At 46.3% G+C, this 22,930-nt stretch overlaps 1 protein-coding gene across 1 annotated transcript in view; it reads right to left on the bottom strand.

Moving 5' to 3' along the window:
• LOC104165772 (collagen alpha-1(V) chain) overlaps nucleotides 1-22,930 on the bottom strand; it is a gene marked incomplete at its 5' end in the record, with an annotated part of 119,027 nt that overhangs the window by 91,219 nt on the left and 4,878 nt on the right. The window contains 2 exons of the mRNA XM_009705511.1: nucleotides 20,453-20,615; nucleotides 21,259-21,472. Coding sequence (XP_009703813.1) covers nucleotides 20,453-20,615; nucleotides 21,259-21,472 — 377 coding nt within the window. The remainder of the gene's footprint in view (nucleotides 1-20,452; nucleotides 20,616-21,258; nucleotides 21,473-22,930) is intronic.

A 22,930-nucleotide genomic window follows, 5' to 3' on the forward strand; every position in this document is an offset into this window, starting at 1 on the left:
CCTCTTCCCTGAAACCCTGCTCTGCTCCGAGCTGTCCACAACACACAGCCCTGCTCCCATGGATGGGAACGGGGTCAGGGCAATGCCACGGGGTGCATCCTCCATCCATAACTGCTGGATCCTTGCGTCACCCGCTCCATGGCTGTTCCTTAGAAAAGAGGTTTTTTGGAGCAAGGGGCCGTATTTCATACGGGCTTGCAGAGAACACAGCACACTGTAGGTCTCTCGGCATATCATCGCAATACAAATCATGAGCAGCTTAGCAAGGACTCCTTACTGGAAGGGAAGGACAAGCAATTTGCTAAGAGAAGAACAAAAGCCAGATGGCTTTGCTAATTCTGGAAAGCTCTCCTGAAGAAGCTGTCACTCTGCCAATACCCAAACACCAGTCAGGGACTCGAGTCATTAGCAGAGCAGGAGACACCAACACGAGGTTCATTTCCAGGCAGTTATCCTTCCCCCCAGCCCCAGCTCCGATAACCACGCAATGTAAATAACACCCTACCCTAATGTAAACACTCCCCCGGCAGCGGCCACAGCCCCCGGCGCAACACCGAGCACCCTCTGCGCTTGCTAGAGCAAATGCAAAGCCAGAGCTTATGCCAAAGTCCTTTTTTGTTTAAGTGACTACAGAGCTAATTCCTAAAGACAATATACACAGTATTCATCAGCAGTATGGATTATTTACACAACAGCACTCCACAGGCAACAGATGGATCCATCCACCATCCCAGTTTCTTGTCCTCAATGGGTGAAAGATTTCCTTGCTTTTCCAAATCCCCAAGTCTGTCAAACCCATTAATCTTTGCTGATTTCTTCCTGCCACTTTCCCTGGAATCCTCACCAAATCCTGACAGCCCAGAGCCCCTTTGCTCTCTCCAGTCCCATGTAATCTCTCTACACCCACCCTTTTCTCAGCCCTCTACTACCCAAGTCCATCACATCCTGCCCCGAATGCTTCTCGTGTAGGATGAAGAGAACAGAAAAGGGATAAGATGAAAAAACCTGACTAAGCTCAAAAAGACATTTAATGATGGGGCAAGAGCCTAAGCCAAGCTCCAGACTCATGACCTGGACCACACAGCCCCATCCTCCCTGCACCAGCTCCCCATCCCTTCACTGCCAACACTGATTCAGCCCCAGGCATTTCGCCTAATTGAAACCTCCATCCTTTCAGAAGAGACATCTAATCATCAGTTTAAAGATCCCAGAAAGCTCTGGGGCTGCTTTATGCTTTGAGGCAATTGTACTTCACCTTATTCAGCCTTGACCCTAACTGACTGAGGGGGGCTGCAGTGCTCAGATGAAGCGTTACACGCACATCGCACAGTTTGTTACCCTGTGGCTCCCACCATAAGCCATAAATGAGCACTGCTTCCAGCGAGCGACGTGTCTTTCCTAGCTAAAAGCCAACATCTAGGCCTTAGAGAACAGTTTTTCTTTGAAAATTTACCGAACAGGTGGAAAAACCCAGATAAGGCAAATCAGCAACCTGTCATTTAATTAAGATCCAGGAACTTAGAGGGACACAGGGTGGAGAGAAAAACAATCCTTAAGAAAGAGGCAGCTTGGAAAACAGGTGGCATTGGCAGCACCACAGAAAGCATCAAATCTACAAAGTATTTACTGCAAGGCTTTACATAGGAATGTGTTTCTCCAGGGTTTTTCTTTCAGAGCTGGAAAAGCCACTGCAGGGACAGCGCAGCATCCCTCGCAGGTCCACCCACGCAGCCCTCCTCCAGCCACAGCACTGATGGGGCAGGACCTGCAGAGCCAGGCTGCACGAGAGGCACGGGTGCTGGTAGCAAGGGGGATTTTCTCCAGCAAATTGGAAAATTTAAGCTAAAAAAAAGGAAAAACTGTGGCCAACACAGCAGAAAACCAAACTGTGGTTTAAACCTCCTGTCCTTACAACGCTGACTGAGAGACTCCTGCAGGAGCATCCCAGGTCAGGCAGTGCAGAGCAGGAGGCAACGTCCATCCCACACACGTACTGGGGGATGCGTCCAGCTTTCCCTTGCCTCATGTCTGGTGGTTTGTAGCACCAGACATCGGCTGCGTGCTCCATAGACAGCACTGCAAAGCAGGCAAGTCCTTTTAATAACTGTTACAGCTAATTGCACAAGGGAGCAGGACTCACCCAGAGGAGAAATGACTCCTCTGCTTCTGTTTATTCTCATGCCTTACAGCTCTGTACAGGCGGCCTTACATCAGCCGCTGCAAATGCGGTGGCATCACCATCGTGCTGTCCTTAGAGTATTTACAAGCTTTGAGTTTCCCTTGCACTTGGAGCTCCCTGCTCCCCTGCTAACCCAAGTCCCTCTTAAAACTGCTGCCATCCACAGGGCCAGCGCTCCGCTGTTGATTTGTCTGCATTCCTCCTCTTCTGAGTAAGCACAAACACCAGAACAAAAATGGTAAAGCCCAGGGCAAAGCAGCAGGGACTGCAGGAAAGGGAAAGGCAGCCAAAAATGTCTTAAAAAATAAAGCAAATACAAAGACCTGCTAAAAACATCCAAAGAGACAGATATCCTTAAATCAACAACCATCATGCTCAGATGCTCGGCTCTGCTGGCTATTTTTATATATTTATGCCTATTAAACAAACCACAAACTATCTGCTAGGATTTTTGGGTGTGAAACAAGGAGTTATGGACAGGGAAAGTGGGATGCGACTGAACAGCTTCCCCCTACTCCGCAGCCCCAGCCTGGAAGGACGGACAGGGAGAGGGGCTGGGTAGACTGGTGTGACAAAAGGTTGCATTATATTCCCTCCTTCTCTACAGCCTGGCCAAGCACTGTGGCAACATAGGCAAAAATAATATGAGAGGTTTCTGCAGCTATTTTGCTAAAATGGGAAAAATAATAGCTCACAGTTCAGGTTTTTAAAGAAAAAAAAAGAAAGAAGAAACCCCTGACTGTCCCACCTCTCTTCACCCCAATAAAGAGAGGAATTACTCTCAAATTTCATTTTTCTACTGTAAAGTCAGTCTTTATATTTGCAAAATGAACATTTTAAAACTTTTTAAAAATTGTGTGTTCTAGGCAGATGGTCTGAACCCCCCCGGCAGATTAGAAACATATGCGAAGAACAAGGAATCTAAACCACACATTTTTATTGAACTGCATGACTTCTAGTTCAAATTTCATCACATCAAAGTAAATATTTTCTCTCTAAAGTAGCAGCTGCATGTTAGGTCACCCATAAATAGATGTTTCATATATGTACATATACACTTATATGCATGCACCCGTACATGCGTGTCCTGTACTTGCTGATAAATTTTACAGATATCAATGCGAGACCACATGGCTGAAGCTCATTTAGCAATTTTTCTTTTAAAAACCGGCCTGTGCACACACACACAATTTTTAAAAAGTTAAAGCTGCAAGGGTTCCAAAACTTCAGTAATACCAGATTTAAGGTTGCATACCCTAAACCTATCACTCTGTACAGACATATTAGCATATAGTCTTTAGTTGTTACACAGGAACACGATACTTTTCCAGAGTACTTCCACCTCACGTGGTGCACGAGTGCCAAGAATGCTTTCCTCCGCAGCCCCTTTGCACACTTTAAGCTCCGCTTTGCAGCCGCAGCGCTCGCATACATTTTTTGCACATCCATGTCGCCTATCTACGCATGTATATTTTTAGGTGTGACATCTATAGATGCAGATGTTAAGCACTACTAACTTAAACAAGTTCCTTCACTGATAGAGGAGGAAAGCATCCAGATTGGGGTACTTTTGAAAGACTCTGACTTCCTAATGACTTAGTTTCCACTTCTGGCATGGGGCATGCACCCTGCTAAAGCCTGACATATCCCTTGCGGCTTTCCTGAAGCCAAGGCTTAATCCTTATTCCCGGTCTCTTCCTGTGAAGGCTGGGATGTGTCAAACACAGCTATCACCGGGTGTTTACAGAGCACCTGGGCATCGCCTCTGGAGCCGAGCACATGTTTCCCGCTGGAGCACAGACCGCACGCCACATCCGCAGGGATGGATCAGCCTCGGGAGCCCACGGCAGCTGATCTTACCATGAAGCAACCTGCAGAGCAAAGGGCAGGCTCTCGGTCCCACCCAGCCCTTCAGAGGACACCAGTGATCTCCACCAGCCTTTAACCCCTCCTCTGAAGTGCTGACCCAGGCCAGTTTGAAGCCAGCTGAACATCCACCATTTACCCCCCTCACCAGTCACCCAAGCCCTCATGATCTTTGGGATTTCCAGCACCTGCAGCAGATGCAAAGCCAAGCCACAGGACCAGCTCATGGTACCCACCACCCATGCTCTGACTTCAGTCCCAGCAGTACAAGCAGCCCACACTCTCAGCTGATGAACACCAGCTCCAGAATGACCTTAGGGCTGGAGGATGAAGAACTGCATCCATGTACTCTGAGCAGCCTGCTGTGGCCATCCTGGCCAGCTGGGGACCACCCTCAGCTGACACTCTTCTCTGGAGAAACCCTTGACAGATCTCCTGCAGCAACACCTTCCCCAAGAACAGCAAATGGGACAGGAGCTGGAGTCCCTTGGCTCACTGGGACTGAGTCACCAAAGGACTCAGAGGTTGGTGGGATGGAAACCTTGCAGTTCAATCTAAGACCATGCTACTAACCAGGCTTGACTAGAAGAAATAACTCCTTTGCTGGTTTATTTTTGAGTTGCTGGCTGGGCAAAGGTGTTCCTTCTATTTCAGAGGAAAAGTGAAGAAAAAAGGAGGGAAAAAACCTGACTGCAGAGAACCCTTCCAAAGCGACTCAGTTTTCTTTGGCTGCTCCCAAACTCCCAGGAACATGGTAAATAGTCTGACTCTTTTCCTCTCTTCAGTTTTGACTGAAAAATAGGAAACCCAATTCTGAGAAGAGCTGGAATGAGAGAAAAGGAGGTTTAGACTCTGCTTGCAGGGCCAGCTTGGCAGAAGGACTTGGCAGACTTGCACCATCTCCTAGCAAATGTGTGAGATGTTAAGGTCAGACCTGGTGTAGGTCCTTAGCAGACCTGATCTGTGCATGCTCCTTGTGTGGGATCTTAAATGTCATCTCCATCCAGCTAGGCAGAACCAGTTCTTGCATTTTTGCCAGCACAAGGAGATAGAGCAGAACTGGGTCTCTCCCTACAAGGATCCTAAATATTGCCTCTAGGTAGAGTGGAGCTGTTGTATGCATAGCAGGAGTACTAGAGGGAAACACCTTCAAAGAAACAAGCCAGCCTTCTGGCCATCTCTGTAATTACAACTGCTAGCAACTAAATACTCATTTCTCTTGTGTATACCAGAAACCACATTGCAAGTTATTTAATTTGAAGGTTTAAACTAGCACATGAGGAAGCATTCTCCTCTAATGAATTCATTAGGACAGCAATGCATTTTTTTTTTTTGGCTGGTTTCCCCTGAAAGCAAGCCATGTGTGATCTCTTTGTGCTGCCACAGGTACGTCCATCTATCTCAATAACTCTTTAATCTGATAGCTGATTTCAATCACTTTTGACAAAGGAAAAAGGCTCAAGATAATTAAACTCCTATAAGTGTCATGGAAACAGCTAGGTAAAAGAAAGACAACAGACAAGTTCATTGTCTGAGGGGAAGCTTTGCAGCAAGTTCACATCTGATCAGATACAGGCATGCACAACAAGAACACATCTCTTTAACATTCCTACCATAAGAAGAGTAAAAGCAACCACAAGACACAAATTAGAAGGAATCTAGACCTGACTAATCTCAAGGCATCTCTGAGATTCCTAGTTCCCACAGTAACTGGAAAAAGATGAGCTGAAGCACCACAAAATAAGCAGTTCTTCTTGCATTTCTGCCTATACGTGGAAAACACCCTCTTCTCACTTTTCCCGACCCGAGGAGAAAGCCAAGCATCTCCAGGTCTTGGCTAGCCAACTCCCCTGGCAGCTCTCCGAGGAACAACACGGGACACAGCAGTGCCCAAGGGTTTGTTGCTACTTGTCATCAGATGACGGCCACATTCAGGCTGGCATTGCCACCCAGGCAACCTCGGATGAGCCTTTACTGAAACAGAGTGGCTTATCCATCTGCACAACAGACTTGTAATCGTTACTGGCTCTCCAGCAAACACACTGGGATCAAGCCCTTAGAGTTGGTTTTTTTCTGTATGACCACACAGCAGCTTGTCACTGTCATTTCTGCCTTCAAACTCTTCATTTGGTAACTTAAAATCAGCATTTATGTCATACTCCACACAAATTACAGCATTGATCCCTAAAAATAGAGGTCCCACAATCACCATGTGCTCTGTTGTTACTGTCTTTACATTTAGTCCAAACACAACCTTTATAGCACAGTCACTATATAGCTGGGTTTTTTTCCCCTCCTCCAGATAACAAACGCTTCGCTAGGGACAGTGGAAGTCTATAGGATAGCTTTGAAAGGAACACCTTAAAAACTGCTCAGAAATTGTACTGCCAAGTTCACAGTTATTCTTTATTAATACCACCAGCTAAGAGTGACTTCATAGCAATAGAGTATTCAAAAAACCAAAAGCTATCAGTTATCTATCCAGAATTTAAAAGCTGTTTTCTTTTTTCCTTTTAAGTTGTCTTCTGTTCCAAAGTGTTTGCAAAATAACGAGCGTGAATAACTCCACAGCAGAAGATTTTTCAAGCAGTTCCTTCCGATTGTTTTCCAATAGGAGCCGATTTGGCTCAGGTCTATTCACACGGTGTGGTTTTGTTCCTTAATTGAAGCATCAAGTCAGATTATGCTTCTGAACCCTTGCAAGCAGCAAATTAGACTATTAAAAAAAATCTCTTAATACTTGCTCAAAGAGTTTGCTTTCATGGACATGCTTAAGCAGGGCAGCTCAGGAGGCACCTGGCAACGGGCTTTTGCAACTGTAGTCTCCTCGTGACAGTCAAGGAAAGAAATTTTCATGCAAGGGTAAGATAACAGGACGGTGTGACAAGGTGATGCTCTCCCTGACAGCCATCGTGAGCGCCCAGCACGACAGCGGGACTCAGACCCTGCCAACCGGCAATGCCAACTGCTTGAGCAGTCTGGGAAAGTACCAGAACCAGGCAAAAATCTGGCTTCACATCACTGGTTGCAGTGAAAAAAAATTGAAAGGTTTTTCCCCTCCTCTGCATGCACACCCTGCCTGCTCCTCCTGCGGGGCAGGGGAGGAGCGGGCACAGCCCTCCGGTCAGGGTGCCAATTGCTTCGGCAGCGCCCCAAGGCCAGGGTGAGGGGACCAGTGCAGGTCTGCAGTGCTGGGAACACAGCCCCCACGGGCAGCATCCCACGAAACTCACATTCAGGCCCCTCCTGGAAAGCTACACTAACTGATAGCCTGCACATTGTGGGAGGCATTTACATAAAGGGAGGATAGGATCAGCCTGACCTTCCACTGTCCAGCATGGAAATTAAAACAAACAAAAAACCCCCAAACCACAAAAGCCCAGCCCTCAGAGAAATGAATAGGACAAAATGAATGGATGTCATTGTCTATCATGATCTGCCAGCCCTTTAACTAGCAGTTAATAAAGCTGAGAGGGAGAGAGAAGATGAAACAATGAGCGATTTTGCAATAACACCCTCATTTTGCATCCGGTGTATTCCAAATAACACTGCCTTTCTGAAGCATGCGCTCAATATCCTGCACTCTATAGAACAGGCTTAAAAAAAAGGTATTTTCTCCATTTTCCTCATCACATTCATTAGGAATCCCTGGAAGAAACCCAAGTCCCCATTCCCCCTTGTCCTCCACTGCTCTTTGAGTACCAGGTAGCCCAGGGCAGCCCAGCTCTCCCCCACCAGTGCCACCACTCTCCAGGTCCCAGTTGTCACCACCTGAAGATCGTCCCCATTGCAGCAGGGTCCAACACACATGGCCTGAGCAGCCCCACGGCCTGGCTGGTGTCCCCAGCCGCAGTCTGAGGGTCAGCTCTGGGCAGTGCCCTTTTATCCAAGCTATGTTTCTCACACAAAACAAGGAAATTGCAGCATTTTCCTTGGAGAGGAGTGTGCACAGTCTCTGAAAACTCCACGTAAACCCAAATTAGGACCCACAAGGCTGCCAAAGGCTGCCCAGCCTTCACATTTCTTCTTGTGGTCATGCAGACCTGACCACATACTCAAGTTCCCTATTTTCTTTACCATTTCATTTAGTGCTGCGTTTCCCCCATCCAACTTCATCCCCTGATGTCACCGCCTCACCAAGGGCTGATCACACTGTTCCAAGTTTCCTCTCTCCATCTAAATCAAATAATCCACTAATAACCGAGCTAAAGGGCTGGCTTTTTCCTATAGAAGTTATTTTTCAATGACATATGTGTGAACCATAAGGGATAGTTTAAAAACAGATTCTCCCTCATTACAAGCTGCGGCACAGCACATCGCAGCGTTGCTCTTTTGTGTCTTCCCCCTCTGCGCCGAACGATGCCGTTTCCTGGCTCCGGTTTCACATTGATTTATTTCCCTTTCATCTATGGAAAATTAGGAACAAGATCAGCTTCTGCTGGCTGCGCCGCCCACACGAAGCTAGATACGCCAGCGCATTGTAAGGGGGACTCTCTCACAGTGGAAAATATGTAGTAAAGCGAAGCTCTTGGCTTAAGTTACACATTTGAAAACTCACTGTTGGAGCTGTGCTGAGCCAAAGTGGAGGCAGTTGCTCAGTTTTTACTCAGCCCTGTGTAAACAGGGTCACGGTGTCTGCCTGGGAGGTGTTGGTCCCAACAACCCAGAAAGCTCTGGGCTTTGTTCCCACCTCTGGCTATGATGGAGGTGGGGGATGCAAAGGGAAAGAGAGGGTCTGGGGAAGGCGGTGAACAGCCTTAAGAGACTTGAGGAGCAGTCAGGCTTGGTACAGAAAAGGAGGCAGCAGCAGGAAAAAAATCCAACCTAAGGTCTTCAAACACCTAGCCATGACCATCCATGATGCTCAAACACAGCCGATGACAACTCACACCACTGCTACAAGGGCAGGAAGAGCAACCGGGGCAGTCCCACACTGCTGCTCTGTGGATTTCCCTTCCTCTCCCCTCCTCGCTTTCTAAACGCTTCCCAAACTCCAGCACAAAACCCCAGGCAAGCCCTCAGACAGCTCCAAAGCCCATGGCTCATTTTGGAAAGCCTCAGCCTCCCCTGATCTGGGCTCACTTCCATCACTGAAGGGTGGCTCTTTGCTTCTAGCAGCACATCAGGGCTTCCTGCTCCCATCCCACAACAGCTGGAGCTCTTCTGAGTACTAAGGTACCTAAAAGCTGCACACCCCTTAGTTTTTACTCCATTTTTTTTTCCTCATAGCTGAATTGATCAGAAGCTGAGCTGTCGCTTTTTCAGCCCCACAGACAGGCTTTCCATCCCCTGACTGCAACAACCCCAAGATCCACCCTGAGGTTTTACCCTCAGCCCTCCGCACCGAGGTGGCTCAGGATCAAGGGTTTTGTACACACAGAGGCTTTTAATCAGGACTTGGAATGTTTTCTGCCCCAGGAGGTAAATACAGAATCCAGGTTTTATGGATTAAAGGGAATGGGGGAAAAATAGACTTGGCTGCCAAAGTTATCTCAGGATATAAGTGGGATTACATGCTTAGCCATGGGGATATCTGCTGACACACTCAGAATTTAACTTAACACCAAATTTTGGTCGGGAAAGAATTTTCCTGTATTTGGCTGGCAACAATCACCAAACCGTGGAGCACTGAGCAGGACACATCTGCTGGGACCACCCGAGAAGGAAGCTTTTGTACAGGTTCCTATTGCAACTTCCCACCATTGGTGCAAATTTGGCCAGTGCTGCTCAGGACAGAGCTGGAAATGAGTAGAATGGATAGCTGAGCTAGATAGCTGAGCTAGACTGCACGTGTAAGCACAACGCCTCTCATCCACACACCTTTCTCCAGGAAACCGACTGTCTCCTTGGTCGATGTTCACACACCTCTCGCCTCCATACTCCTAAGTATTTCTATAATTATGTTTCAACACTGCTAACTGTCCATGAAAGACTATTTAGTTTTTTTTATTCCTGCAAGAGAATCTCTGTGCAGCATCTCCCATCTCAAATTCAGCATTCACAAAGTTTAGCTTCTAAACACAAAATCCTGCCCAGCTCCCATAACAAAGCTAATTGGGCACTACCCAAGCTTTGCGACCCAAGAAAGGGAGTGGGTTTGTACACCCTACGGCCTGGAGAACAGATGTGAAGTTCAGCCCAGAAATGCGGTTATCTGAAGAAAACCCATTAAGGAACAGGAACAGATTCAGTGTGACCAGCACAGCCAGCAGTAGCTGGGCATCACAGCTCAGATTTCGGTATTCTGAGCAGCAATCTGGAAGAAGGCAAGCTTAATTTGCAGATAAATTTGCTTATGCAAGGCATCAAAGCCTCAGGAAAACCTTGCTATGTCTGCAGACATTCCAGAGCAGAGAACAGTGCACAAAAGTAATATTCACCACAAATTCTCTCATCTCCCCACACATTTCGCTTCAGTGGCCAAAGCACTGTTTGTTCAAGCAGACTTGACCTCCTGAACCACAGCCAGTATGTGGCTACGTGTGGAGAACAATGAGCCCACGGTTAGAGACTTTTTTCCGTGTTCTTGGAGGGAACAGAAAACACATATACACACAAGTACACAAATCCCATCCAATATTCTGCACAACTCATTAGGAATACCCTCTTCCAGCTCCCATCCCCAGGGTGATGTATTTATTGTGAACATATACATTCGATCCCACTTGGCTCTGTCAAAGTGAGTAGTACACCTGCACACTAGGGATGTCTGGAGTGGGCTAGGATTTTCCTTTGGGCTTTGGCAAGCAGCCCAGACTGCCTCAAAAAAAAAATAAAAAGGCCTCACCATGTGTAAGGAACATGTGTTTCATTTGTTCATACCTAAATGACAAGGGAATGGGTTGAACACAAAGTCAACTAAGAGGCTTCGAAGTTAGGATGGTCTTTTCTATGCTGGGTTTACTCTGTCCTCGCTGCAACGAGAGGCTATGTGCACAAAACCCCGGCTTAGAGAACTGACAGACTTCAAGCAGCATCCTGCAAAGGCAGGACAATAGCAATAAAAACCTAAGTTTCAAAGAAACATCAGCTTGAGCCCTGGCAGGTCAACAAGGACACCAGCCCACCCCCCTGCCTGACCAGTTTGTTGCAGAGCTCAGTGCTCACCATCTTCTTCCTCAACACAGCGGCTCTCCCACCAGTTTGGCTCAGACAAGCCTGTACTTCCTATAACAGTTTGCTGCAACAATGCAAATCAATCAAGCTTTTTGTATATAGAAGAGGATTTTTTTCCTATCCACAGACTTCTGCTCCAGAAGTTCACTTTTATGCAAATAAGGCTAATTAGTATGTCACCTCCCACATAGAACAAGGCTCCCAAATTAGCAGGGAAGGGGAAACATGCACTGATTTGGGCCAGTAGCACACCATCGCTCTCTGCTCTCAATAACCGCTTTTCCATATTGCATAGTGATGCTGCCAATGAAGTTCAGCTGGAAACTTCTCCCCAACAGAATGAGTATTGGGCTTTTCCCCCATGCTCAAGCTGAGGAAAATCAACTTTCACAAACACATCCTCTTGCTTGCCTCTTCAATGCCTTTCTAACACACTCCGGGTCCCCTTGCAGTGCCTTTTCTGCTCCTGAAGCCCTGTCCTGCTGCCTGCTCCCTACAGACATCCATGTCCACAACGCCACTGTAAACCTTGGCATGATGTCACTGGAGAAGAGCAGGTTTCCAGCATTACATCACCCTGTCTGGGCTCAGCAATCAGCCTTCTGTACCTCAGAGTTTCCATGGAAGAAACCAAGCCCCCTCCTCCTCCTACTATCCAAGAGGGGAAGCAAACTACAAATGAAGCAGTCAGCTGAAAGAGTAATGACACTACACCTAAGAGCATCCATCATGTACAACAGGCCTGCCTGGGTTGCCGCCTGCCAGCATTTAAATACAAAACTCTGCCAGGTGAGTGTCAGAAACAACCAGACACAACTCTGCTCCCCAAACCCCACAATCCCTGTGGCGGGTGTAAATTTTTTTGAAGGATGAGCTTTGCCTTCCAGAGACCACTCAGTTTTCCTTGTTAGCAGTTTTAACTGATTATCCCAACTCTGCAGGAGGTACCCCAGGCCAGAGAAAGCTGGGCAACAGCCTGCCTGTCCTCTCCATGCCATGGCCCAAGACAGCAGTAATGGAAAGCCCTGCATGGTATTGCTTAGCATCCCTCCCCACTGACAGTTCCCCCCAGTTCCCACTCAGCATCCTTGCCCATACCCTCCAAAATGGCAAAAACTCATCCAAACCAACTAGCCTGCAGGAGTCCCTAGTAAGGCAACCATCAGGCTCCAAACTACCTAGTTGAACCATAATAATAATTTTAAAAAAAGCTTGTTTATTTCCCACTTCACTAGCCCCTGGAGCCATGGCACATCATCACTATTGCAACCACTGTCCAGGAGCAGGGAGGGAAGCCAGCGGTTCCTCATCCAGGGCTCCCTGCAACCTGCATCTCACCATCAGGTTCCTCAGTGCTGTCTGATGCTGTGAGAGCTCAAGATATTCAGCCTGTCCCTGAGACAATTATATATTAAACAGGCTAAGCTGCACGTTTGCCCACAGGTACTGCACATATGGGATTGCATAGTGAAGCATCGATTAAAAGGTCCTTACTCAGGGAGGACTAAATCCCCTTTCTAGACTAACAGTATACACCAGCACGGAGGCCAGGCCAGGCAGCCAAGTACACCGCTATTAATGCTGCCAGGTTTCCTGGGATTCTGCATTCTCCCCATCTCTTTTCCACGCAGAGTCCTTCTTTTATCTCCTCTGTGGACCCAGGGAGCATGAAGTGCTTCCCCTTATCGCTACCTCAAGTAAGATTGGTAGGGCATAACAGCCATCACTCTGCCTTATTTTTAATTACAGCACACGCCATGTATTACTGATTGCAAAGATCCAGAGAAGGATTAGTCACATTAACTAATGCAGGTGTCAAACCAAGATCTGGACCTCCAGCAGCCAAAGCTCATCCAGCACAATGTAATTCTGGAAGTTAGAGGCATCCTCCACCCAGTAAGAGACATCCATTGCCTTGAAAGTAACGCTCCACAGCACCCACCCCCAAAATAAAACCTGTGTGGGTCCTCCTGTAAGACTGGGGCTTGACTTTGGACAACCTGCAAGAAGCTGTAAGACCACGCAGCTTCCTAGGCTGATGTTTAACTTGGCAGTATTAAAAGATAAATGATGCACTGTGTAACTATTAAACATCACTAAACGCTCTTTTATGGTCACTTTGAACAGTAAAGCACACCTCCCCACGCACTATATGCTATCAGAGGCTTGAAGGCATTCGATACCAGCAAACAGCAGTAATTATCTACACATGCTAATGCACAGTTTCTTCTACAGTTTATGAAATGCAGCTTACCACTGACAAAAAAAATCAAAAAGTTAGAAACATTAAATATGTGTATTTTGTAATCGTGACTAATAAGGCTACATCATTACAGGCAACCCTGACCCAGTCACAAAGCTTGAGTGCAGTCCAGATGGCTAAACTGCCAATTACCCAGCAAATCTAAACAAAACCCAAGAGTTTCAAGCAAAGTGTATGCAAACAATTAATCTGCTGTTTCCACCCAAGTTCTCACTTTCCTTGCTGGCACCTGACAGTTCGAGGTCAGATGAAATGGTGTCAGTTTAGGATTGAAATGAAACCACCTGAAGCACGGACTAACTTTTACAAGCTGTTTTGCAATTCTTATTCTGGATCTGGTCCTGCTCCTCCCTCGGTACAGACACACTGATAAAACCAGATGACGTCCCTGGGCACCTGTGTAAGACGATGCTGCGTGTGAGACTTTGCCAACTGGAGCCAAATATCATGTTTGGGTTTTGATTAGACTTACTGCATTGCTTGGACTCTGGCACAAAAGTCTCACCATTAATTGCAAACCCATCCAGAGGCATAATCTTCAATAATTGTAGACATTTTCTAGGCAGCATTGCTCTTCTGGAAGAGCCTAGTTCTGTGATTTAATCCATATGTCTCAAGTGCACCATTTTGCTAAAGAGGATCCCTTTGAAAAAACAAAAGCAGAGAAGTGACGAGAAAACCAGCAACTAGATGGAGAATTATTAGGAGACCGGGGAAAGCTACAGACATTTTCAATAAAGAACCCTAATGCTGGCTCAGAATGTTTTATTTTCCATCATCTCACACCATGGTATATGCTGGTGGTGTAAAACATCGACTCTTTGCACTCCCTGAAAGGCTCTACAGCAAAAGAGGTGAAATCAGATTTGGCAGGGCCAGGAAAGCAGGCAGCCAGAACTGTAAATTAGCTTCTTTCAGCAGTCTGCCGAGGCAGGGAAAAATACATGGGAGCATGTATTGCGGGGTATCTCGACAGAGAACTTCAGGTTAGTAAAAAGCCCTAATCAAAAAAACGCTTTTTGAAGGTTAACAAAAACTTCATAAATGCATGAGCTCTGCCCAGTTCCTCCCTGAGCCCCTGGGCTAAGCCCAGATCTTGGGGAACACGACGGGTTCAACGCCATGCTCGTGAGAAGCCTCACTGAGCCCAGTGAAGCCGTTACAATGCTTCTGGTTTGAAGATATTTGGGGCCCCGTTGCTTCTCTTGTAAACAAGTGTTCCCACATGGACCATACCTTGCCACCGCTGTTTACATTTGTGCAAGACCCTCCTGCAAACAGAAACAGCAAAGACAGCCGTGCCGAGGCAAGCTCGGGTCTAGACATGAATCCAACACATTCAGATCCGTGGTTCTCGGTCCCACTTGAGCTGAGAAAGTCCGCAAATTTTGCAGTTACCCCCAGTCTGGCTCTCCCCAAAGCCCACTGTACTACCCACGTAGCTTCTATGTACCATCGCAAGGGGGTATCTGACACATTAACGGCAGAGCTGCTTGCAAAAGGGGAGCCCTAAATCTCTCCATCCTCAAACAAAAAAATGCGCTTACATGTATAGGAACCTATTTCCATTCGTACACCTTTTGCTAAAGCAAAAGCTATTGATCCAGTCTTATAACCTTAGAGGTGTCCAGGAAAAATAACATACAGAAACTTTAAAAATAAAAGCACTTTCCAGAGCTGGAAATGCTACAGCCAAGAGCATGGCAAGGGAGGGAGAAAACCCTGACGACAGTGAAATGAAATCTGGGATTATCAACCACAGTGATAATTGTTTTTTAAGTGTAAACAAGGCAGAAGATAAAAAGAGAGTTGGCATTTCAACCCAAGAGCAATACAGCACCTGAACAGCCCCAATGTCTCAGCTAAGAGCATTGAAGTGTCTATTCTGCTTTGTCTTGTTACACCTTGAAACATTCAACGGCCCTAAGAGCACCTCTGGCATCTTGCCTGGGCTTTCTGGCTCGCCTCAGCACAAATTGCTTTCCCTCCATTTCTGATGTCTTGATTTCACTAGTGGTCTTCAAAAAAAACACAAAGGAGGAAAGAAAATACAAAGCACCATCCTTTCAGCATCATCCAAACCCCAGCAGCACACCATAGCTCATCCCAGGACAAGCTTTGGCATAAGCTAATAGCAAATACTTTGTCAGCCGCTCACGGTTTCACTGCGTTGGCAGAACGGTGTCCGCAGGTGTCCGAGGCTCCTTCCCTTTGCACCTTGTTTGGCAGGATCAGAGGAAACCACTTGGTTTTACAGTACCAACCAGACCAATAAGACACAGTTATGGTACTCAGGTGGACAAAATAAGCTCCTCTTGTCTCCAGAGAAGCCAACAGTAAAGGGCATAAACCTTAAAAAGCAATATACACATGCACTGAGCTTTTCCACTTGTGGGAAAACTAATTCCACCTACATCAATACCAGACAGTACTGCAAACCAGTATTATTTCCAGAGGGTCAAAACATCAGTTACCTTGTGGGACAATCCTGCAAAATTTTAAACAGGATTTATTTACATCAAATGTTCTCACTTGTTATTAAGGTATCCTCAGCACTTTTACCAACACCTACTTTTTTTTTTAACCAATGCCCACACCACAATTTTCATGATGCCAGTGCTACTTCTGCCAGGCAGGTGCCGTACAGCACTTTCATGAGCACAGCAGCCTCACACAATAGTGTGACAGATCAGAAGACAGAATGGGGTGTCTATCAGAAATATGAAATACATCACTATCTGGGACTTTGGCACGGTCTGAACAAATTTAATTTTGTTCATCAGCCCTTCGTTGTGAGGTGCTGGTCTACAGAGTAGTGCTGAGCAGTAAGACAGGGCTGGACCACACGCTACTGCAGAAACCAAACTTCTTTCTATGGGATTACATGAGATGCTTCAAGACACCATCGCAGAGGTGTTAAATTCACCTAATCCAGCCCAGACAGTGACATTTACCTGCCACAGACATTGTACAGCACTCTCCATGCATAAAGATCCTCCAGCTGTGGGTTATAGGATTTCTGTTCACTGCTGTAATACAGCCACTTCTAGGACTGAAACGCAGCACCAGCGACCTTACTAAACCAGGATTTGAACTTTGTTTCAACCCACATCTGCTAAACCAGAATGACTTCTTCAGCCCAGAGCCAGCTGAACTGCTTTTCCAGCAGACCACCACAGCAAACAGCAGGTTGGAAAAGCCAGCCCCCCATGGGGATGTGCCATCCATGTGGTCCTGGGACACGGTGGTCAAATGGATTAAGTGACCTGCATACTGTTATGACTAAACACGTCAAAGTCTTGCCAGGCTTTGGTTAGGGGGGTGAGAGAGACCATATTCGAGCCTGATTTCTCGCCCCAAGGGAAGGTGCAAGCCCTGAGGAGACAGGTGCTGTCCCCTGAACCCAGCAACGAGTTGTGCATGGAGCAGAAATTCCTTGGCATGAGCATCTTCCAAGGATGATCTCAAATGAAAGCCCACAAGACACCCAAATAGCCCACAGCTATGTTTGATGGGTACAATGTGCAGAAGTATACACATCACAGCCAAGTAAACCCTCAAGCAGGCAAAGCTTTGCCCTGACAAGCACTCAGCTTATTCTCAGCTCTTACACCAGCACAGGCTACCAGGGATCAGTCCGAGCAAAGGCTGACAGGTCAGCCCTGGGATCAACCCACCACTGCCAGCAGAACTGGCTCACGCTTCCAGTTTTTTTGTCAGCCACACAAGAACCGATGGGATCCTGCACAAAGAGGTGACCCCTGCAATGGATCACGGGTGCTGCGCAGGCAGCTCCTGCGGTGCATCGATGCAGAGAGGAGGCAGGAGCGGGGTCATCACATCACCAGGATGTTTTGGAAAGTCTCCCTGGGCTTCGGGCAGAAGATGCTTTGCTTTCTGGGAAGGGGACTTTCCCAAACTTCATCCTCTCTATTCCTACGCCTAACCATTAGGCTTTCCTAGGACTTGGTTTCTAGCGTATGTTTAAAAAAGCACATCAAAAGAAACAATTAATCCCTCCAAAATGAGATAAATTCACACGTCTTCTGACTTCCTTCCAGTGCTGCTGTAGCCACAGGAACACTGCTTACTACAGCCTGCAAGCAGAGAGAAAGTATTTATCCTGCACCATGGGCTATTTCTTTTTTCTCCCCCTCTCTTACTGCAAAAAGCCCTTTGCTGTCTCACAACAGCATCCTCTCAGCCACAGCTTGAAGCCAGCCATCACTTCCCAACCCCAGTGCGAGAGCCTGTCCTGACATTTGTAAACTTCTGTTTTGAACAACAGCCGAGTACAAAACTTAACTTGTATAACCTAGGCTGAGGCTTGGCCCCTTTTCAAACCTACCCAACATTCCTCCAGCCATAGAGATAGACACAGCCTCCGAACTAATTGAATTTTAATGAGAGGAAGTCATTTTTCCACTGCAAGAATGTTGCACTACAGAAATATTTTTAAACTCCTCTAACCTTTCCTGCCAGGCTTTTTCTGCAGCAGAGTACGAGCGAGGAAGTCCCCATCTGGGCGCTCAACTGACAAATACAGCAGAGCTGCTCCGCTTGTGATCCCAGCTAGACCTGGAGCTTAAATAATTACAATTTTCAAAACAAAAACTGTTTGGAGCTTTATTTTATTTCAGTCCTGACGAGAAGGACAGGCATTCCTACTACTTACGCTTGCTGATTCGTGCCGAGACACAGCCTAAGCCCTCCTCAATGCTGCCCTCCATCCCACTCCCCCGCTAACTGGGTTATTTTAATTTCCAGCAAAAGTGACAAACATGCAAGAGCCAGCTTCATGGGTGCAGAAAACACTGGCAAACATCTTGTTCGCTGAGGTCTGCGGAGCAGCTGCCTAAAGGACAGCAGCAGTTTCATCTCATCATTGTGCATTCGGTCCAGAAATTATCAGCTTTCCAGGAATACATAACTTTAGCAGTTTACACCCATTTCCCCTTGTTCTGAGCCACGGTTTCCCCTATGCAGTTTCTGCTTAGGCTTGCAGAGAGAAGAAAGGAGGGGCCAGAGGAAATTAAGTTGCTGAGATATGAAGGAAATTAGGTTATAGTCCATTGCCTTCATGAAACCTATTAATTACATTCTGTTTAAAGCAGCTGGTACCTTGATTAGTGTGTGTGTGGATATGCTGAAAACCCTCGTTGTCTGATGAGGATGACCAAAAAAAGGACAACTGCCAGAACTGTAGAGTTTTTATATACTTGCTGTACAATATCAGTACATATGTTGTAAGACAGAGGGGAAAAAAATACTTGCTAATTGTCCAGTTCTCAGTAAGTGCCTGCAGTGATCTTGTAGCTGCATCTTGTACCCAGAACAGGCAACAGGCTCCGGCAGAGGGGAACACTTGCTCTGTTTTACCCCACCTCCCAAGATCAAGGAGGGTTTCACAAGCCCTCTGAGCTTGCACCCCTCGCTAAGTCCTTTTCAGCAAGGGAGCTATGGCCAGCCCCATGGGAAGGGCTAACAGTGGGGCTGGAAGAGCATTGCCCCCCATCAAGGTGCGTTCCCTTGCCTGGCAGCGGGATCAGCAGTCCTAAACCCAGGTCAGCACTAAAAAGCCACCTAAGAACATCTCAAGCTTCAGGGCAGTTATAGAAACTGTGTTACTTTGCAAAATGACGTAGTCTAGAGTGCAGATTTCTTACCCCATTTAGAGGTTTTAAGTGGATCTACTAGATCCCTGGGTCCAGTAGCTCCCCAGAAAAGCCCACCACTTTATATAACAGCTCCACTTAAAATACAGCATCCAGTGCGACTGCTGAAATTTTTGGCAGAATGTCCAACACTTGCGAAAGACACACCAGTGCCCATTAAGCCCAGCTTTTACTTTCCATTTTAATTGTTAAACTTCCCAGGGAATGTCTATTAATTTAATACAATTTAGAGATTCAGCTCTAAACTCTGTAGCTGGGATTTTGGCAGCAGCGTTCAGTCTATGCATTCTTGCTCTGTTTACAGCAGACCAGCTCCCAGATGTTGGCAATGTTAAACAGACTGGAACTTTCCTTCCGAGTGACAGCAAAATGCAGACAAGAGTTGGCTTCGCTATGGCTCTAATTATCCACCCATAAGAGATGTTCCCCATCACTTTGCTCGCTTGGGGAGGCCCGTGAGATACAGCTCTTCCTCCACATAAATGCAACAAAAGGAGATAGAGATCAGTAGGTCTTAGTTTACACTCCATTGCACTGGCACCGATTTCAGGGAAGCAATTCTAGCTTGCAAGAAAGATCAGGGACAAGATTCTCATACACATGAAAGCCTCAGAAGCGCAGCCGACCACAGAAGTTGAGATTGCTAGTGCAATGTATATATTAAACTAGCTGCCGAACTATGAGAAGAGCTTATACCATATGTACCTCGTCTATAAATACCCCTCTCTCTCTCTGCTTAAATCAGAGGAGCTCACAGGACCATTCTGCCCATCATGATTTTGATTTGCTTTTTAAAAGCAGTCGCTGTGTGGGAGGTGACAGGGCTGCCAAACAAGCTGTTGAGGAGAGTCCCCTTATGTCACGGTACAAGAAACCAAGAATCAACGGCCAATGCATGGGAAAAGAGCAAATTTCTACAGCCTCAGAGTGAACTGTGACTTGCAAGGGAGCTGCTTTCCTCAGCCTTCATTTACCGCCCCTGCAACTTTATCTAAATCATAAACACAGGAATGAATGAAAACCTTGCGAGCCCTTCCCATGCTAAACAAGCCAAGAGCACGAGAGTTACAGCCCTACAAAATCCCAGTGCAGGGGCTGGTCTAGAACCCCAGCAAGGGCATGAAGCCAGAGGAGCTCACTCCCACAGGTCATCTGACCCACTGTTTTCATCACTACTACAGAAAGTATTTACCTAGTCAAAACAGAAACTTTAAAAAAAACTAAGTTACATACAGTGTTCTATTATGCAAAAATCCAATACAAATTTCAAGAATGAGCTGTAAATACCTGGACAACCAGAACCCAGCTCATCTCTGTGGAACATCTCCAGAGCTCTTCACTGTCATGACTTACCTCAAAGACTTCCTCATCCAATATCCTTGTTCCAAATACAATGATGCCATTGACATCAATGATGGGATGGTCACTTCGGTCCAAGAACTTGGTTATCTTCTTTTTACAGTCCAAAATCAAGGTGACGTTTTTCTTCTGCACACTGATAGCTACTCTATGCCACCTAGAAGAACACAGTCCACAAATGTGTTAAACAGAGTCTTGGGCTTTCAAGAACAAGCTAACAATTGTATAACAATGAAGCTTTCATATACTGATGTTCTGCAAACCTTCATGCCAGTCATCATCTGCAGACACATGAAAATCATCCTTGGGCAGACCCTAAAGATTTCATTTGAAACAGAAAGGCTGTACTGACAGATGATGCCATTCACTTCTCATCCCCCCAAAACAGGTAGGAGAGTCCCAGTTCTGGCTTTAACAAGAGGCAGAGGAAAAAAACCACACCAAGAACTCCCTGGCTATCCCCCCTTTTCCACCCTCCTTATGTCCTGCAAAAGGATTTTGCAACACAAACTGATTTCTTAAGGCCCTTTGCAGCAAAAGTCAACAGTGCTCCTATTCCCCATACGTATCGTTTCCTAATTCCCATAAGACATTTTGCACCGACTGGTATGCGATTCATGCTTTTTACATATTCAATATTTATTCAAAGGGCAAGATTCAAGAATGGGACACTTCGCAGTAGTCAAAGGTGTGTACATACATTTATATATGCGTGTCTCCTATTTTACACAATGTTCAACATGCTGGTATCGAGATAAACAATGTACTGATTTTTCCTTTGTGCACAAAATTTCACTTACTTGCCATCTGCTAGGTTAATGCCTCTAAAGAGAGGATAGTCTTCTGGGCCTGGCTTTCCTGTATGGTCTTCATACAGGAATACAGGAGATCTACCCAACTCCACACCAATTTGCTGGATCCCTTGCTCATTGTAAATTGAGATCAAGAAGGACTGACCTCCTTTCTTCGCTTTTACAGTGGTTAGAATGGAGAAGTCCTCTGGGAATGGGGAAGCTGGAGTGGAAAAGCAAAGAGGTTAGTCAGGTTTCCTTGAAAATTAATCCCTACAGAAACAGTCCTGTTGTCTACTAACCCATGGGGAGACCTCTGGTTTATCTCTGCAGATGTGTGCACATCAGTAACCCTAAAAATTTATATAGGGCAGCACCTTAGCTGCCAGATGAAGATTTGGCTTTCCCCCAAACTGTGTTGCAATACAGGGTTGGGATGGGCTGCAACCCAAAGTAGATTGCACCAGCAAAGCCAGGGTAGAGCAGCATCCCCCAAGGCTACCCGCTCTAATAGCACGTTAAAACCCAAGTACAGAACTGAGCATCTCTGGGGATCATTCCTTTATGATCAGAAAGCCTTTTTCAGCCCTAATTGCAATCTGTCACAGAGCCAAAAGCCTCCCCACATTTGAACTTGCAAGCAAAGGATAGCAGGGGGTCTGCCGTCTTGGGATGAGACCATAGTGCTGGGGAAACAGAGGTTTTTAAAAAGCCGTTAGTTTAAATCTGTATTATTTGCACCTAACCCTTCCTTAGTGTGCTCTGGGAGCTTTCTAGGAGACAAAAAAAAACCCACTTTGTTTCATATATCATGAGGTCCCCAAATCAACTTAATATGTCAGAGGGACAGAGTAAATTAAGCATCCCATGCCAGTTAGGCACACGCAATACTGAAGGGTTTTTATTTAAGGAAGCAGGGAAGTTGCATCAGGTTTTGCATATTCTAGGCAAGAACAGAGCATTCTGTGGCTTTGGCTTTCAGGGTTGGTGCAGACAAAAAATAATCTGAAAACAGAAATAAATCTGGCAATCAGTAGGAGATGTTAATTTGTCTATGTATTAAAAAAGCATCTAAAATTTCCTAGCTTTTTCTCCACTCAGGGGAACCAATTTTGATCTCAGGTGATTCCTGTCTGTATTTTTGCAAGGTTTAGAGGATTAAAGCACAGAGCAGCTACTGTCAGTACAGAAACAATGCTCTGCGCAGGGGAAGGGTCAATCCCCTGCAACACCAAACACATTTCGAGTTTCAAGTCAATATGAGCATCAAGTCACACCATGCAGGACACAACTCCTCCATTTGGGTTTTTCTCTGCCATTCAGACTGGAAAGATGAGCCCAAACTGAAAAGTCTGGATGCACATCCCAAACAGGACATCTTAAAAAGACCAAAAGCCTTAGTAAAGGAGCTTTCTTGATCAAATTATTGTAGATGGGACATACTGAAATAGAGGGTACCTACAGGACATACCCTGCAAGTCTCACACTGCTGAAATGCAGCATCTGAGAGGTTATCTTGCCTTTAAGGTCCAGGCTTTCAAAAACAAGGATTGTATTGTACTGCTGGGTATCTGCTTGAGAAATCTCAACCCACAGCAGGGCAGAGTAAAGTGGGGCAGCCCTGCCATGGGCACCGCGGTGTGTGCGGGGACTACCCACATGCATAGCAGCATCCAGGGAA

This window comes from Cariama cristata, unplaced genomic scaffold (assembly GCF_000690535.1).
Source record: "Cariama cristata isolate BGI_N322 unplaced genomic scaffold, ASM69053v1 scaffold718, whole genome shotgun sequence".
NCBI lineage: Eukaryota > Metazoa > Chordata > Aves > Cariamiformes > Cariamidae > Cariama > Cariama cristata.